The 17,162-nt window shown below is 41.4% G+C and overlaps 1 protein-coding gene across 1 annotated transcript in view; it reads right to left on the bottom strand.

Annotated features, from left to right (window-relative positions):
• MBNL3 (muscleblind like splicing regulator 3) overlaps positions 1–17,162 on the bottom strand; it is a 59,779-nt gene that overhangs the window by 17,025 nt on the left and 25,592 nt on the right. The window contains exon 2 of the mRNA XM_044911965.1: positions 7,889–8,053. Within this exon, the coding sequence (XP_044767900.1) occupies positions 7,889–8,053 (165 nt within the window). The remainder of the gene's footprint in view (positions 1–7,888; positions 8,054–17,162) is intronic.

The raw sequence follows: 17,162 nt of genomic DNA, 5'->3' as shown, positions 1-17,162 counted from the left end.
GACTTAACTTTATAAACAGATGCAAGCTGATAGTGGTGTTTATGTTCTAACCATACTTGTTAATGAATAAGTCACTGTGGCCCAAGAGAGAGCTAGGAAAAAAATAAATAAATTCAAGGGTCAAAAGTGAAGAGTTGTCCTCATCTAGGTCTGGCTTTTCTGACCTTAATCACAGAAGTTTCCAAGTAAGAGGAAGCACCTAAGGTAGGCAGGTAGGCAAAGGATCAATAGATGACTGTGAGTGTGAAAGGTATAAAACATAGTGTGCAAGGGAGGACACGTCAGGTTTGGATCTGCCCATATTTGGTAGAAGAGAAGCTGCAAAGTAGGCCAGCACTTACAACGGAGTGCCTAAACACAGATCTGCATAAGACCACATGGTCACTACAGGTAAGAATTTGGCAAGAGGGCAAATGACTTCTTCTTTAGATGGGCAAGGCAATTTTGACTGTTCCTGAAAAGTGAACAAGGACTGGCCTAAAAATTATTTGTTTGTGAACCACTGTGTAATAATAGCGACAATTAACTAGTATTCCACTAGGAAAGGAAAATCAAGTGTTACCCAATTTTAACAAAGGGTACTGAACAAAATATGGAGGGGGGGGGTGACAAGAGCTGAGAAAAGCAAAGAAGCTGCAAGAAGCCTGCAGACTATAAACATTTCCATGTGAGTCCAGAATAAATGGATGCTAAAGCTTATGATTATCAACAGTTCAACAAATCTCCACCACCACCACCACCACCAAAACAACAACACAAATCAAAGCAAAACCTTGCATGGCTAATAGATAACTCTACAGAGGAAAAAAAAGAAAAGCCCTAAGCTATTAAAAAAAATACAGAAGATCAGGTAGAAATCAGAAATTAAGAGGATCACAAGAACATTAATTCACCATCTTACTATTGTTAGATCATACATTCCTTGAGGGTAGAGACGGTTTCTAGTTTATCTTTTTATCTACCTCTTACCTTCTTAAATGTCTGGCACAGAGTAGATGCTCAATAAATATTTACTGAGTTGAATGAAAAGCTAAGCCATTGATTACTTTTAGGTTTACCAGTTAGAAAAATCCAATTCAAACATCACAGTACAAAAGAAACAGTACAAAAGAAACAATCAGGGATCAGAAGTGGTAGCACAGAGACTGAATAAATCCATCAGTTTTGCTGTCTGCTAAGGAAGACTTTAAGCAGAAGGCTGCTCCCAAACTATCTTTCCACATAGATGGGAAATGCTAGATCAAACGGTACGAGAAGCACAGGATAATTTATACACATGCATGTGCCCGTCCAAGCGTACACAAATATATGTGTGTGTACATTTCTATTGATTGATTGATTTTTGATTTATTTATTTGAGAGAGAGAGAGCACGAGCGGGGGGGGGGGTAGGGGTAGAGGGAGAGGGAGGAGCAGACACCCGGTTAACAGGGAGCCTGAACATGGAGCTCCATCCCAGGACCCTGAGATCATGACCTGAGCTGAAGGCAGACGCTTAACCAACTGAGCCACCCAGGTGCCTGTATGTGTGCATTTTTAAACTGGAGTGGCTAAATCATCAGTATCAGAAGGTATCCAATGCAGAGTTCTGAAAAAAAAATGGCTTAATGATACTATAGACCAAAAGATGCAACTTCTTATTACAAAATGTGTGGTTCCAGGGGACTAGTGAATTGTTAATATGACTGGCATCCACAGAGTGGTTTAAGAGCAGAGACTCGCTAAAGAAGAGTTTAAAATGTTTAGTAGATGTGGGGCACCTGAGTGGCTCAGTTGGTTAAATGCCCAACTCTTGATTTTGGCTCAGGTCATGATCTCAGGGTTGTGGGATCGAGCCCCACATTGGGCTCCACATTCAGTGGGGAGTCTGCTTGAGATTCTCTCTCTCCCTCTCCCGCTGCCCCTCTCCCCCCAACCTTGCTCTTGTGTGCTCTCTCTCTCTAATAAATATATAAATCTTTAACAAAGTATTTAGTAGATGTATAAAGGATAGTAAGGCAAAATAGGATTGTTTAGGGGGAACCAGTTTAAGATTATGATCAGGTGCTGGGGGCAACCAGGCTTTACACTAGGTCTCCTGATGGCCCTACTGAACTATATTGATCTGTGCAAGGGGATTTTTTTTTTTTTTTAAGGTTTTATTTATTTGACAGCGAGATATAGTGAGAGAGGGAACACAAGCAGGGGGAGTGGGAGACGGAGAAGCAGGCTTCCCGCGGAGCAGGGAGCCCGATGCGGGGCTCGATCCCAGGGCCCTGGGATCATGACCCGAGCCGAAGGCAGATGCTTAACGACTGAGCCACCCAGGTGCCCCAAGGGGATGGTTTTGATAAGGAAAAAATCATCCCCGATAGGTGAGATTATCAAGTATTGATTTTGTTGATTGTTGCTATTGCTTTATCTTCCATCAGAAAAAAGATTTTCACAGCCCTCCAAACTTCCTGCCTTTAACTCACTGGTGATCACCAAGTAGTTTTGAAGTATTTGGCTGTAGCTTAGACTGTGATCAAGAACAAAGAAGCTAACGGGCCCACATGGTCTCATTAGCTCCAGGCACTAGCCAACGGAGCTAAGCGGCCCCAGAGGAGGACACAAAATGGGTGGAGAGGAGATTACGTTGAATTTATCCCATGGGAATATATGAGGGAGGTTAACAGGAGAATGTTGAGACTTGTTACTATCAGAGGAAAGGGGCATCATAAAAGATATCATGTACAAATGCTCTCTGTTTGGCTGCAAAATTGTAGCATTTCCATTTAACCTTTGAACAAACAAGGTTTCACACTGTGTATTAACAGAATTGGGGCAAGGCAGCAAACTTATGCTGGTGGGACTCATTTTGTTTGACTACAAAAGGAGCTTCAAGCTGTGTGACATACACAGCCTAGGGAAAGAACCTGAATAATGACTCTACTTTGGACCAGTAATTGCAATCAGGAGTGAATCTAGGATCTGTGGGGCCTGAAGTTTAGGCAGTTGGGTAGAGGAGGGGAGTCTTAAGAACAAAGAATACACAAATATATTTTGCAAACTTTACAAACACATGTAAACACATTGCTAGGGCTCCTCTCAGGGCCTTGGACGGAGACCATGCAAATGAGGGGCACTGAGCTTTCACTAACCTCAAGGTAAGCCTACCTGTGGGAACAATTTGTTGAACAAATAAATAATGTTAGGCTTCAGTTGCCATATCTAAAAGTGAAATCTTGTCTAGCCTTTCAGCAAACATGGTAAAATCCAGAGGAATTTGGGGCTAGTTGCACTCTACACACTCCTATGGTGTGATTTGGTCAACCTCAGTCAATGATAATGACATGATAATGGCAGTCCTAATTATATTAAGAGCATATTAACCTGATAAATACATAATGCCTGTCATCACCAACTTACATATTTTGCAAAAATCACTTTACAAAACATGTAGATGTAAGCACATTGAGATGAAAGAACAAAATGTCATCATTTATCATTTCGAGAGTAGATAAACTGCAAAATCCTCTGAAGAACCTTCATTAAAATACATTGTAATTTCTGTACTGACCATGAGACTGGTCATCTGGAATACAGACATGGTTTCCTTTTCCATTAAATCTACAAAATGGCTTGCCCACCTTTTATCATGATAAGTTTTATTTATTTTTTCAAAGATTTTATTTATTTATTTTGAGAGAGAGAGAGAGAAAGCACGAGTGAGGGGAAAGGGCAGAGGGAGAGGGAGAAGCAGACTCCCCACTGAGCAGGGACCTCCCCCCAACATGGGGCTGGATCCCAGGACCCCAGGATCATGATCTGAGCCAAAGGCAGACCCTTCACTGACTGAGCCACCCAGGCGCCCCTCATGATAACTTTTAATAAAAGAGCCATGACAATAGGGAGATAGCAGATACTTCAGCCAATGAAGTTAGCTTTGTGTGTGAACCATATGAACTATAGGTGAACTGTGTGAACTAGAAAACCTGTAACTCTGATGTGAATCGGCAAAATGTAGAATGTATCATGGTTAGGGAAGGATGCTATCCTTTGTCTTTAACTCCTGAATCATTTAAGTACTTAACATTTTCAAAAATGAAAAAGTAAATAAATTATTTTGCAACTCTGCTTCTTTTCGCTTAAAACTGTTGCAGTCCAAAGTTTCGTGGAATAATACAACACCTTATAGCTCCTATTTAATTAAAGGAGAAAAGCATTCAAAACGCTGGTCTCCAGATACTGTTCCTTGTCAGTGTATCTCCCTTCGTCCTAGCTACTGGAAATTCCTATTTTTTCCCCTTTTGGTTCTGAGGTGCTACCTCACCTTCATTCCTTGCTATATTAATGTCAGATAAACATATGAGCTTGTTTATGGGAAATGTATTTGGTACATAGAATTACAGAAATGATGTAAAAAGGTGGGGAGGGTTCAGACAGACATCAGATGATACTATTTGCAATAAAGGACAAGTCTGGAGTGGAACCCATTTTGATAGCCTCTGTCATTTGAAACACCCTAACTTGGCCACAGGAATGAAGGCCACGGAAAACATATAGCAGACCAGGGGACTTGGCACACCCCAATGGCTGAACGAATAACCTCTATATAAATCATCAGGTGAATACACTTGACTGGGTCAGTCAAGTACACCTGTGTGTAAAGAACTGTTTCCATGTGCATCACCACATTCAAAGAGAGAAACTAAAGGGGTTTACTAGACATGGATAGGTCTAGATTATGCAAAATGTCTAAATCAGAAATGTTTTTAATAGATTTATGACACCATATCACCTTTATATATGCATACATTACATCCACCAATGAGAATCCTTCCTCCTGTAATGAAAATTCCTGGTTGTGAAACTCAAATTTAAAAACATTAGTTTGCCTCAGAGTGATACAGTGTGTCTGATTTCCCTGAAATTCTTCTACAGGGTTCCTGTTTGCCTCCTAATTATGCCAGGGGGAGTTCTTAAACATGATTTTTTTTTTCTTTGCTGTGAACATCAGAAACTATCTCTTAACTGCATCAAAAAACACTGGAGAGTCACGCCCCTTGTCTCACTTGCTAAACTTCCTTAATAAAGCTAGCAAAAGCTTTCAGGGGTGGAATTTTATACTAGCAAATGTCAATTCAGACCTGTTAAATACAGTGAACAAACTTGCCTGCTATGGCAAGCATTCCACCCAAATTGACTAGGTGTGGCTTTTATTCATTGTTCAGTCACACTGAACAGAATCTGTTCTGAAGCTACCATCCCATTTAGGTTGACATTCTCTTTATCTGGGGCTTATAATAAGCAAACCATACTCAATTTTCCGAAAGCAGATGTGCTCTCTTGGTATCCTAGAAACGGATGAAAGTATGCTTTGTGGAAAGACCTGAAGTTCAAGCCAGTGATACCAAATGGGGCTTAATATGCAACCATACAAATATCAGGATTGGAAGTTTAAACAAAAGCCTGACTAGCCTAGGGAGAAGAATCAGATTATCAGGGTGGTGGGGGGTTAAAAGGGATAGAGAGTTATTTGGGGAGCGTAGGTACCAGAAAAATCAAGTAAAATCATATGTTACTTCTATGGTAATATCAAGACCCATAATAAAGAACATTTCTTTCAAATCAGACTGGTAAATGTCACTTAAAATTGCTCACACTAGTGCAATTACAACACGCCTACAAACCTTTATAGACCACAAAATAGGATCATATCAATCATCTTGGGGTTAGTTTTTTGTATACATAATAACCGCAGAAATTAATCTTTTATCAGTTTATCACATCACAACAGCTATTGTTAAATAATCTACAAGGTAGAAAAGCAATTTCCAATTGTTCCCTGGGGTCTTCTAAGTAATGTCTTGTATCTTATGATACGCAATAAAATAAATTGTATTCCTGTGAGTCATATCAGTCATATTCTGCAGCCTGAAATCTGAAATTACCCTCATGGAAGAAAAAAAAGGGAAATGTATTCTTTTATAGAAAGCATGGAGAATTCAATTAGAAAGCACAAGAGGCTGGAGAACTCAATGGATCTCTTATTGGACTCTAAAAAAAGCCACTCCCTAGTCTCCAGGGTGAGCCAGCATGATCAATAATGCATGAATGGTGGAGACGGGGAACGGAAAGACTCTCCTGGAGGCTGAATAGAAGATGAATAGTCTGCCTTCTGCCTTTACCCCTACTTTATCCCAGGCCTTGCTCTCTGATTCCCTGAAACCGGGCATTTGATTGATGCCCCAATGCTGTCTCTTGACCTAAGAAAAAAAACACATGCTGGGCTCAGGTGTGTAATACAACCTGGCCCCTATTCTTTGCTCAGTCTGAAATTGGGAGATCCACGAGAGGCCAAGAGCAGTAATAACGGTGGGTGAAAAGCTCCCTTGCTTTATTCCCCTACTACTCACATTTTCTGGACTCACCACACACATTCACTTCTCTGTGGTTTTGTTCATACTATTCCCAGAATCTAGAACACCTTCTCTTCCTTACCCATTTAGAAATAGGGAGGAACTAAAATACTTCAGTGTGTGAAAGCTAACGAAAGAGTTTGAAGAAGGAGTTCAACCATATGACCTTCTGGGAGCTAATTTATCAATGTAACTAATCAGCTGAGTTCCAAGGCAAATGTTTTTGGCAAACTACTAGTATGGGCGAGGCTAAACAAACAAGTAAATAACTTTACTTAAAGCTGTCTGGACCTTCTGGAAAAAGAGGATCATGGTGCAAAATTTCAGTGACTCATCAAGGCCCCTACCACCTGTTTTGTGCACTAACTATAAAGATGTACCAGTGAAGGGGTTGCCCTGTCCACACGGATTTCCTTGAATTCTGAGAATCGATTTTATAATGAAATAGGCTTTGCTGAGAGCACATTTTCATTGTATCCATCTAAATACTACATAGCTGAAAAGCTATATGGTCTTTAGCTTTCAGTGAGTTTATTACACAGTCACTGACCAAATGGGTAACAGATGAAGACAACATACCCCTTTCCAATTAGTATCTAGATAATGAAAGGTCTAAGACTAAATTGCAACTTTATATTATAAGGTATCAGGACAAGATGAATTCTCAATAGGACAAAATTACTTTCTAAAGGATCCATTTCAACTCATTGATCCATAAAAATACCAGACGCTGGTCTAGAATGGCAACATAATCTTTTTAATTCCTGCAAAGGCAAACTCTGTGGCTGGGTTAAGTTAAACCACCACCAAATATCTGGCCAGGATTCCTCAAGAATATCAAGGTCAAGGGAAACAGGGAAAGACTGAGAATCGGTCGCAGACCAGATGAGAGAAGGGAGACAGGAGCCAAATAAATGCACCGTGGTACCCTGGATTCGACACTGGAACAGCAAGACGACCCTAACGGGAACAGCTAATAAAGTCTGAATAAAATCTGGAGTTTAATTAATAGCAATGTGTAAAATGTCAGTTTCTTCATTTTGACAAATATGCCATAAGAAATTAACAGGGGGGAACTGGGTGAGGGATAATATGGGAACTCTCTGTACTGTCTTTGCCAACTTTTCCTTCAACCTCTAATTATTTCAAAATAAAAAGCCTATTAAAAAGTAATAAAACTGCCATGAAAGAGCCAGGAAATTTGTTTGGATTAATATCCTAGCATTCAACAGTTTACCTGTAATAACAATCAGACCTCTGCCTCATCTTAAAATGGCCCTGCTCCTTTATTAATATTCTTCTATAAACTGAATTCATGGTAAATGCAACCCAGGTGTTAAACCCAACACACCGGAATGCTCCCCTCACACGCACAACAGCTTCGTGGTGTCAATTAACACATTAGCAGGCATCCTACATCCTTCTGTAACTTAAGTTCCCGAAAGCCCGGCAAGGGCTTATTCTTAAAAAAAAAAGCAGTTTTTCAGAGACATAGCTGTGACTTACAAGCGATGACATGTGAGCATTCTGGACCATAAACTGCATTTGCTGGGCGAACATGGCTGCGGCAGTCTTTTGTTGGATCAGATTGTTGCGTCCATTAATTTCCAGCTGAGTTTTTAAGTGTGGAGGAGGGTGAAGGTACTTGCAGTTCTCCCTAGCGCACCGACCCTGAAAATAAAAAATTAGATGAATGCGCATTGGTATTTCTAAAAATCTGGCAACAAAATAACGAAAGTTTATGCAGTTCCAAGCATGTGCGGAGTACTGTAATAAGTACTTTGCACCAATTAACTTACTTAGTCTTCGTACCAACCCTCTAAGATTGAGACCCTCATAATCTTCACCTTCCAGATGAAGAAACTGAGACTAAGAGAAATTTGCGCAGCTATAAAGTGACAAAACCTGAACTAAAACCCAGTTGGTCTGATTCCAGAACTCATTCTCTTAGCCACTCGGCTCTGCCCTACTTTGATATGCATCAAATTATGTTTAAAACATAAAATATTAAAGGGCACCTGGGTGGCGCAGTCGGTTAAGTGCCCAACTCTTGGTTTCTCCTCAGGTCCTGATCTCGGGGTTGTGGGACTCCGCGCTCAGCAGGGAGTCTGCTTGAGATTTTTTTCTCCCTCTCTCTCTGCCCCTGCCCCACCGCCGCTCTCTTTCTCCTTTTCTCTCTCAATAAATAAACAAATCTTAAAAAAAAAAAAACCCATAAAATATTAGGAATACTATGATACCCTCATAACGTTACAGATTTAAATTAAAAATTTCTGACATGAGATGTAAAATCATGCATGTTAAATAAGATTCAGGATTTGGATCTGCATATAGAAACTATTAAGAAAATTGAGGGAAAATGTTAGATACACATAAATATACCTGATAAATTTTAGATCCATTTTTCTGGACAATTTTAAAGTTCTTTTTCCTGAGTCCATACAATGTGAGAAACATCCTGAAATCCCCTGATGTTCTGTTTATCAGAGAGTAAATCTTTATACCTGGCAGTCACGTTCTTTAGGTTCTGGAGGCAATGGTCCTAGATCACTTGGATAATTGAGACCAAAGTGTATTTTGGAGTCTTGGCTCTTTCAATGTTTTATTGATGGTTTACGCACTTCCAGACAGGATAATATGTCAGTCCTGGGCAATCAAATATGCCTTTGGTGTTGCCTAAATGCTGACATGGCTGCTAATTATGGTGTCTACTACATGGTACCAAAGGACGTCACTGGACAGAGATTTATCACAATGTCAAATGTGACCTGTTGTGTTTGTTTAACTCGTGAGCACTATACAAAGAGGCTACTGAATCTCTCATTCATATGACCAGGCCCCACATAATCCTTTTCAGACAAGCACAACTGCAGGCAATTTTTTTCCCACTGATGCTAAAACTCTTTACAGTGCATGAGCTTATTGGAGAGAGAGGTGGAGAAAAAAAGCAGCTTTTTGAGGGGGGTTACCCAAGAGTGTAAGCTGCTAGGCCACCCGAATCCGCAGGAGAAATGGGTTAGTTCATCAAGCGTTTTTAACACATGCTATGAATTGGCCTTACTTCAGAGGGCTAAACCGTTCACAATCACTCCTCCACACGGAGTTATCTGGTCATTAAAGCATTCCTATAATTTGACTGTGAATCAAGGTGTGTCCTTCAAACCTTTAGAGAGCTACATTTAATGCAAACCCAGATACACGGCAAGAAGCTGAGTATAACTTAGAACACAGCTTGAGAAATCAAAGCCGCTATTTTTTCTGTCAGTTTTGTCCCTTTGTTTCTCCCGATGATCCATTTAATTTTAACCAAATTAAATTATTAAGAAAATCAAATCAGATCTTACTTTCCACGTACCTTTACATTCCTCTGCATATCCTGGAAAAGGAAGAATTTATTGGTAGGAAGAGTTGAGAATGGTATTGACCCAGTCGTTCTGATTTCATAAAAGTAGCTTAGGAATGGCTACATCATTTCAGCACATATAAGGACTGTCAGAAAATCCTTCTATGTGCTCAAAAACACAGTAATGGAGGGGTGCCCCCCCCCACTAATGCGCCTCCTATGAGAAAACATAAGCTTCATTTTACACCTACCACGGCCTGCACCGAAGCAAAGTCGCAAGGATTTTAGTCCCTAGGTTCTCCACCCTCCACCCAGTGTAACGGAGGTTCTCTGGCTCAGAATTAACAGCCCCGAGGTGAGCACTGATGCTTGGTGGCATCCACGGCCAAGCATGCTAGTTTATACTTGGGGGTTTCTCTCCCTCCTCCCACACCCTAACATTAAGATTTCCCCAAGGTTCAGTCCTAAATCCTCTGCGCTCCTCTCTAATCTCTCTTCCCTGGAGAAATGAAGTTCTTGTAATGTTTCATCTATCACCACACTGGCTCAGATCGTAAATCTCAGTCTCTACCTCTGCTCCCTCTTTGGAATTCCAGTGCTTTTCATCACTAACTGCAGCTGCATTTGTAGATCCTGCCCCCTAACCAGGTCTAAATAACTTACTCCTGACCTTCCTTCTCCGTAGATGATTTTTCCTCTTCCTGCACCATCCCCATTGAGGACCACTGCTCTGATTCCCATGCTTTGGGACAGTTACATAGCAGCAGTGAAAAAAAGAAATAAGGCACCTGCTGAGCAGAATTGCCTTAGGATTGCAAACCCACCTTGATAGCTTTTCCAGACGAGTGGCAAACACAACCATAGACGTTTACACAGAACACAGTTTGTAACCCCTTCCAAAAAAGCTTTATAATGAGGGCTGTCTCTTATATTCAGGAGTTCCAAACAATAGATCAGTTTAAACAATAGAAAGAAAAGGAATACATTAGGATTTTTACCATTGTTACAATTTAGAGCTTTAACATCATTTACATTGAATGCAATCAGTGAGGGTGGGGAGGAAGAAAGGGAGAACACTGTGTATTTGGCACATTTCCTGCCAATCTACAGATAAAGAATTACTGCTTGCCTTTGTGCTTTTATATTACTGTCCTTTCCATATAATAACTTTTCTTAAGCTTTGTCTTGGAAAACTAAAGACATTTGTACAAAGCAAAAACAGTACACAGAAATAGAAAAAAAAAAAGAGAATTACACTTTAATAATTAGCCCAATCAGGTTGGGCTGTAAAACTAAAGTATGGAATATGAAGCCCCATAAGGCTTAAAAACAACTTATTCGTCTTAGTTATGAGATTTTACTTGATTTATAAAGCATTCTCTTTTGAATGACAGAATCCATAATTTACTTCTATAACAATGCAAATGCATAGCAATACTACCTTACCAGAGACTGCTGGTTGTGTTAAAGGAAGCTTATAAAAGACAAAAAAAGGGCGCCTGGGTGGCTCAGTCGGTTGAGCGACTGCCTTTGGCTCAGGTCATGATCCCAGGGTCCTGGGATCGAGTCCCACATTGGGCTCCCTGCTCTGCGGGGAGCCTGCTTTTCCCTCTCCCACTCCCCCTGCTTGTGTTCCCTCTCTCGCTGTGTCTCTCTCTGTCAAATAAATAAATAAAATCTTTAAAAAAAAAAAAGACAAAAAAAAATCTGCGTTTTTCTATCCAAACAATAGATGACGAGACCAAATAATGCAATATCGATGTTATCTGTCGAACACAATATTTCAAAAGAAAACCAAGCCTCTTAAGTTTTTTCAAAATGACTTTGGAACTCAGGATAACATATTTATATCCACAACACTCGGTGATAACAAAGCTCTTCTGTATAGTACTCATTCTTCAAGAGGCCCGAACTTAATTATAGGCCAAAATACTTTAATTGGAGTTTGGAGTTGAGGGGGATAAACTTCGTTTTTGACATTTGCTAATATTTGCTTTTGGTCCTTGTAGGGGATCAAGGCTTTGGTAAACAGGTGGGGATGGGTTGGGGTGGAGGCAAGGGAGGGACTGCCCAGCACAGTATGTAATTACCCATTGTTCTTGGCCTTTGGAAAACTAACGACTAGAAAAGTTCCAGTGTTTTTCTTAGACCAGCTAAGCACTTTGAATGGGTCACAAGATATCCTATCACACTGGGTCTGTAACAGCCCAGAAACTATCTTGGTCTGAAAAAAAATCACCCCTCAGGTTTCCCAAGCCACGTCAAAGGTGTCTCAAGTCCTCCTTGTAGACCCACAGGTTCAGAGTTGCCATGAGCTCAGTGGACCATGTCAAAAAGGACTCTACAAGTCTCGTACCTTTGACAGTTGCCAACCACCAGCAGAGCTGGCTCTATCTGGAAAACAGCAGCTAAGGCTAGTCAAGACAAAGAACTCTCTATGGGGGGCACAGCCGGTTAGGCTTCTGACTCTTGGTTTCGGCTCTGGTCGTGGTCTCGGGCTCGTGGGCTCATGGGGTTGAGGCCCACATCAGGCTCCACGCTCAGCAAGGAGTCTGCTTGGATTCTCTCTCTCTCCCTCTGCCCCTCCCCCACCCCATGCGCATGCACGCTCTCTCTCTCTCACTCTCTCTAAAATAAATAAATAAATCTTAAAAAAAAGACAAAGAACTCTCTCTCTGCTTCCCCCTACATATACACGGAGAATTAAAGAAGCATCGTAGAGATTAGCATGCAAGTTCATGTATGCTTGCCTGAATTTCACTTCTTTTCCATTTCCTTTGGCCTTAAAAACAAATCATTCTCATCTGGCCTTTCACTATGTTCCTGAGTTAAGAAAATAGCGAAGTGATTCAATAGGAAAGTGGTTCTTGGCTGAAATAAGAGCCACTACACCCATGAATCTTCCAGTTCCCCCTTCCCAGCTACTCGCTTTGAAATTGCACCCAAAAAGCAGCAGGGGGAGAAAATGGTCAATGAAACTTCTGAAATACATCTGCATCAAAAAGTTGATGACAGACAAAGGAAAAAGTTGCCGAGCATTTGTAAAACCTCCACAATTCAATCTATTTCCTTTTTCCTACCTTCAGGCTTTTGACAAATGAGTACAAAGCCTTTGACGGAGAGAGAAAAGTAGCATTGTAGAGATTCAAATCCCACCTAAGTCTTGGGAATTATGAGAGTGAGTCTGTCAGATCCAAGATTTCCCATGCACTTGGTGGTAGAAAAACCCTGTGAAATGTACTTTTTTATGTTCCTAAGAGAAAGCTCTACCATCCATCAGAATAAGAAAAGGACCCTAGGAAGCTGAAAATTACCCTTTGTCAGTCACAATATCTTAACAGAAACAGCTGTTTGCAGAATGACTGGCTTCTTCAAATACATTTGGAATTATGGGTGGGGGGGTGGTAGTGGGGGAACCCCTCCCCTCAAATATAATGATAACTGGGTTACCTTTTCAAAGACACCTCACAGCTCTGCTAGGCGACCAAGAGTTAAGGTGAAATGTTAAATAAAGGCAACGAACAGATGATTTGTTCTATGAAACAAATTATGTTATTTCATTTTAATGATCGTGTGTTAAATGAAAAATCCTATTGATCACAGTGCCCTACTGACACATACTTACATGCATAGACACGGCTGCTCAGAGGAAGTAACAGTTATTCAAGAATTACAAATCACACATCTGAGAGGTTGCCTGGTTCCTACCACCATCAAGACCTACTTAAAGGCTAGGAACAATCTAAAGGAGCTAAAAGTGAGGGGACGTCAACATAAACGGAGTATTAGCCAGACGTCAGCATACTAATGGCTAATTTCCCACTTTCTTCCTCTTAGGGTTCTGTCTTTCTAAAAATGGATATAATCTGCATCATTTTCTCCTCCAACATTAGACCATCTATGAACATTGATAAATATGCATAAAGAGCATCCTTAAATCTTACATAAAACTTGTAATTTAAATTTGGGATGCAGACAAGAAATCTTTTTTCTTTTAAGTCTTTAATAAACCATTTTCTGAAAATATTGAAGGCAAGATTAATGAGGCTGAACATAGACCCCTATAGAGAGGGCCAGCCAAGCACACACCACACCCCCCTCACTACAGTCAGCTCTGCATCTCATTTCCTTACGCTACTGAACTCTGCTTTCTTGACATCCCATTTATGCACATACTGGGCAATGACTTTGGCGCAAACCAGACACCAAGTCTGAATTCAGGTAAGAAGCTGGGAGGAGGGCAGAAGAATTTTCTTGCCTATTTGCCTCAAGAAAGCTTTCAAATGGTGACCTCCAAAAAGATGAAGGGAGTAGGGCTCAGCGATGATGATTTGTTCTGAAACAGTCCACTAAGATAGCTTGATTACCAGCTTGTAACATTTAGGGCTGAACCGGATTTTAAGGAACATCTCGTGTGCCTTTATCTTCCTGAGAAAGTTAAGACCAAAGAAGTGAGAGGACTTGTCCTACTTCACAAGCAGCTCAGTAAGGACAGAAGCCAAGTTCCCAGGCTCACACTCACCAACATGGATATTCAGTTCAAATGACTCTTCCCCTGTAAAGATTTGCCTGGACTCCTCTCCCCACCCCCACTCTCATTTACTTCCCCCTCTTTTGTGCCTCCACCTGCACCTTGCACTCAGTTTTATCCCAGCACTTATCACTGTGCACATCGATAAATTGTTTGCATGCCTATCTCCCCGCTAGACTTTGAGCTTATCCAAAGGCAGGACTCTATCTTCCTCATCTTTGAACCTCCAGGGATGTTTCTGGGCCTGGAGAAGAGTGGTCACTCCATAAGTTTGCTGAGTAAATGAGTAAGGTTTGTGAGAATGATTTTATAGGGAGCAACACTAAGTCTGCCTTAGAAGCCTACTTGCTGGGGCGCCTGGGTGGCTCAGTGGGTGAAGCATTTGCCTTCGGCTCAGGTCATGATCCCAGGGTCCTGGGATCGGGCCCCATGTTGGGCTCCCTGCTCAGCGGGGAGTCTGCTTCTCCCTCTCCCTCTGCCCCTCCCCCAGCTTGTGCTCTCTCTCTCTCTCTCTCTCTCCCTCACTCTCTGTCTCTCAAATAAATAAATAAATAAATAAATATATATATTTTAAATAAGCCTACTTGCTTCTCTGGCTGTTTCCTTCCATTAAGTTCTTTCTTCTTCCTCCAAAAAGAGAACAATAGCCAACTTATGAATAAGGTTGTTCCTGGTTGTCTGTCCCAAATGACTGGTTATTCTATTCAGGTCTAGAAAACAGTGAATTTATACTTTTTTTTGGCTAGGAATATATACTCTAGGGTGTATGTGACCACGATGGCTGAAAAATCCTCGTAATTCAGTATAATTGAACCAGAAGGGTCAGGAATGCACGAGGCACACAGACACAAACCCTGGTCTAATTCCCGGGGTCTGTAGCCACAAGAAGCCCCCAGGCCACAGGACCGCACACAGCCGAATAAAGGAACGTACAGCAGATTCATATGTAATCAACACCTGAGTCGGCCCAAGGGGAACACTGCATTTCCAGGGTCAGCTGCCTTCACCCACTGCTCCACCCCAACCCACATTTCTCTGAACAGGCTGCAAGTCAAAATCCCTGACAGAGGTAGAATATGTGGCTTTAGGGCAATCACATCAGGTGGGGCCTTCTTGTGGGTCTCTATTGCATACGCTGGCTTCTTACAAGAAAAATGTCCCCGATATACTTCAAGACCCGCCCCCCCCCCATTCAGCGGCGTTCACATTAAACACTTGTTTTCAAATAATCATGAGCTTAATTTTTCCACGAAATTTTCTGAAGAACAAATAACACTAAAAATCATAGTGGCTGTTCACAGTGAAACCAAGCCTGCCTCACCAATACTTCAAATCTGCTTCCAGCCCCCTCCTCTATGTCCCCGCTGCTCCCCCCGGCTCCATAGCCTGCCTGCCCGGTCTAATTGAATACCTTTAATTGTGCTAGAAAAATATTAACTGAGTATCTGTTCAATAATAAGCTCCTCATGAACGTACCCTCTCTGTTTATAAAGCAGCTAACCGAAATCAAATTAAAACCAAAGACAATGAAAGCACATTGGTACCAAGTTACCAAAAGTATTCATGGAGGCTGTCTTTAAAGCAGTTTGATGGCTGCCAACATAAAATGTCATTAAAATACAGAAAACAGGAAAGAAAACATAATGGCATTCAATTTGTGACTCCAACAAATACAATACACATAAAATCATGCAACATAGGCTTTGTCATGAAACAACATAAAGGGGTGTCTCGCTCTCGGCCCATAGTCAAATGTTGGGTTCTTAGGGTTCCTTCACCTCCCTTTTTTTAGACACCCCACCTCATGACCTACTGTAGTGATACAGACCCAGGACAAAGAGGACACCAGCTGCTTGCTCCCTTTCTTCCCGGCTAGGTCTTCTGCCCGGAACCCCATCCAGGGTTGCCAGATTTATCAAGTGGAAATACAGAACTCCCAATCAAACTGGAATTGCAGACAAGCAATGAACAATGTTTGAGGATAAGTATGCTCTCCATTTAATATATCATCTGGCAACCCTCTCTCTATCCATTCTTCTACCCTGGTGAGTTGAGCTAAATTGAGTCAAATCCTCAAAAACCCATTTTCCTCCCTTTACCTTAAGGACAAAAGGATTTCCCTCCATGGAATCCACCCAGGCTCTCCTAGGCCTTCAACTGCCCCAAGCAAAGCAGAAGGCGCTCCCAGACCCAGCTTACCTGACCAGCTGCAAGGAATTTAAGGAAGTTGGCTGTTGGAGAAAACAATTTTTTAATCCATGGCTCCTCCCACCAAAAGCTTCACACAGCTCCCTACCCGTCAGCCACCCTACTTTCCCACCCACAGTGGCGCAATCGGCTATTCAAATGACTTTGTGCCTGCCCAGGGCTCCTCCTTGAGGTGGGGATGGAGAGGGCCATGGTCAGTGACCACCATGCCTAACTCCTGACTCTGAATTTATATACATTTTTGCAACATAGTAATTTTTACAGGAAGATGAGGCTTTTGTGTTTTGAAGGTTTTAATTGTGTGTGGGAGGGGTGAGGAGGGTGGGTTAGCTTTTCTTTTTCTTCAGCCTCATCTGTGGAAGACTCAAATTCAAGCAAAAGTCATCCATTAAAGCCGAGGAAAATGATGGCTTAAGCATCATGTTTCCATAGGTACACATAAGATCTATGCAGATACATATTCAAAACATGCAAAAAATGGCACGAATAGCCATTATTTGCATAGATGTCTTTTTCAGTCAACTCTTGATTACTCATATTAAAAGAGAGGGAGAAGTAAAGGGGCATGGTTAGTTCTAATGAACAAAAGCAAATCCATCTCAAACATTCAAAGAAAGGATGCAGATGGCTTTGTTGGAATTATCAAAGATTCAGAATGGGTAAGGTCAGAAAGAATGAAATCGTACTACACTGGGCAA

The sequence above is a fragment of the Neomonachus schauinslandi genome, chromosome X, assembly GCF_002201575.2.
Source record: "Neomonachus schauinslandi chromosome X, ASM220157v2, whole genome shotgun sequence".
Taxonomy (NCBI): domain Eukaryota; kingdom Metazoa; phylum Chordata; class Mammalia; order Carnivora; family Phocidae; genus Neomonachus; species Neomonachus schauinslandi.
The sequence above is the reverse complement of the archived record's forward strand: the minus strand, read 5'-3'. Positions and strand labels throughout refer to the sequence as shown.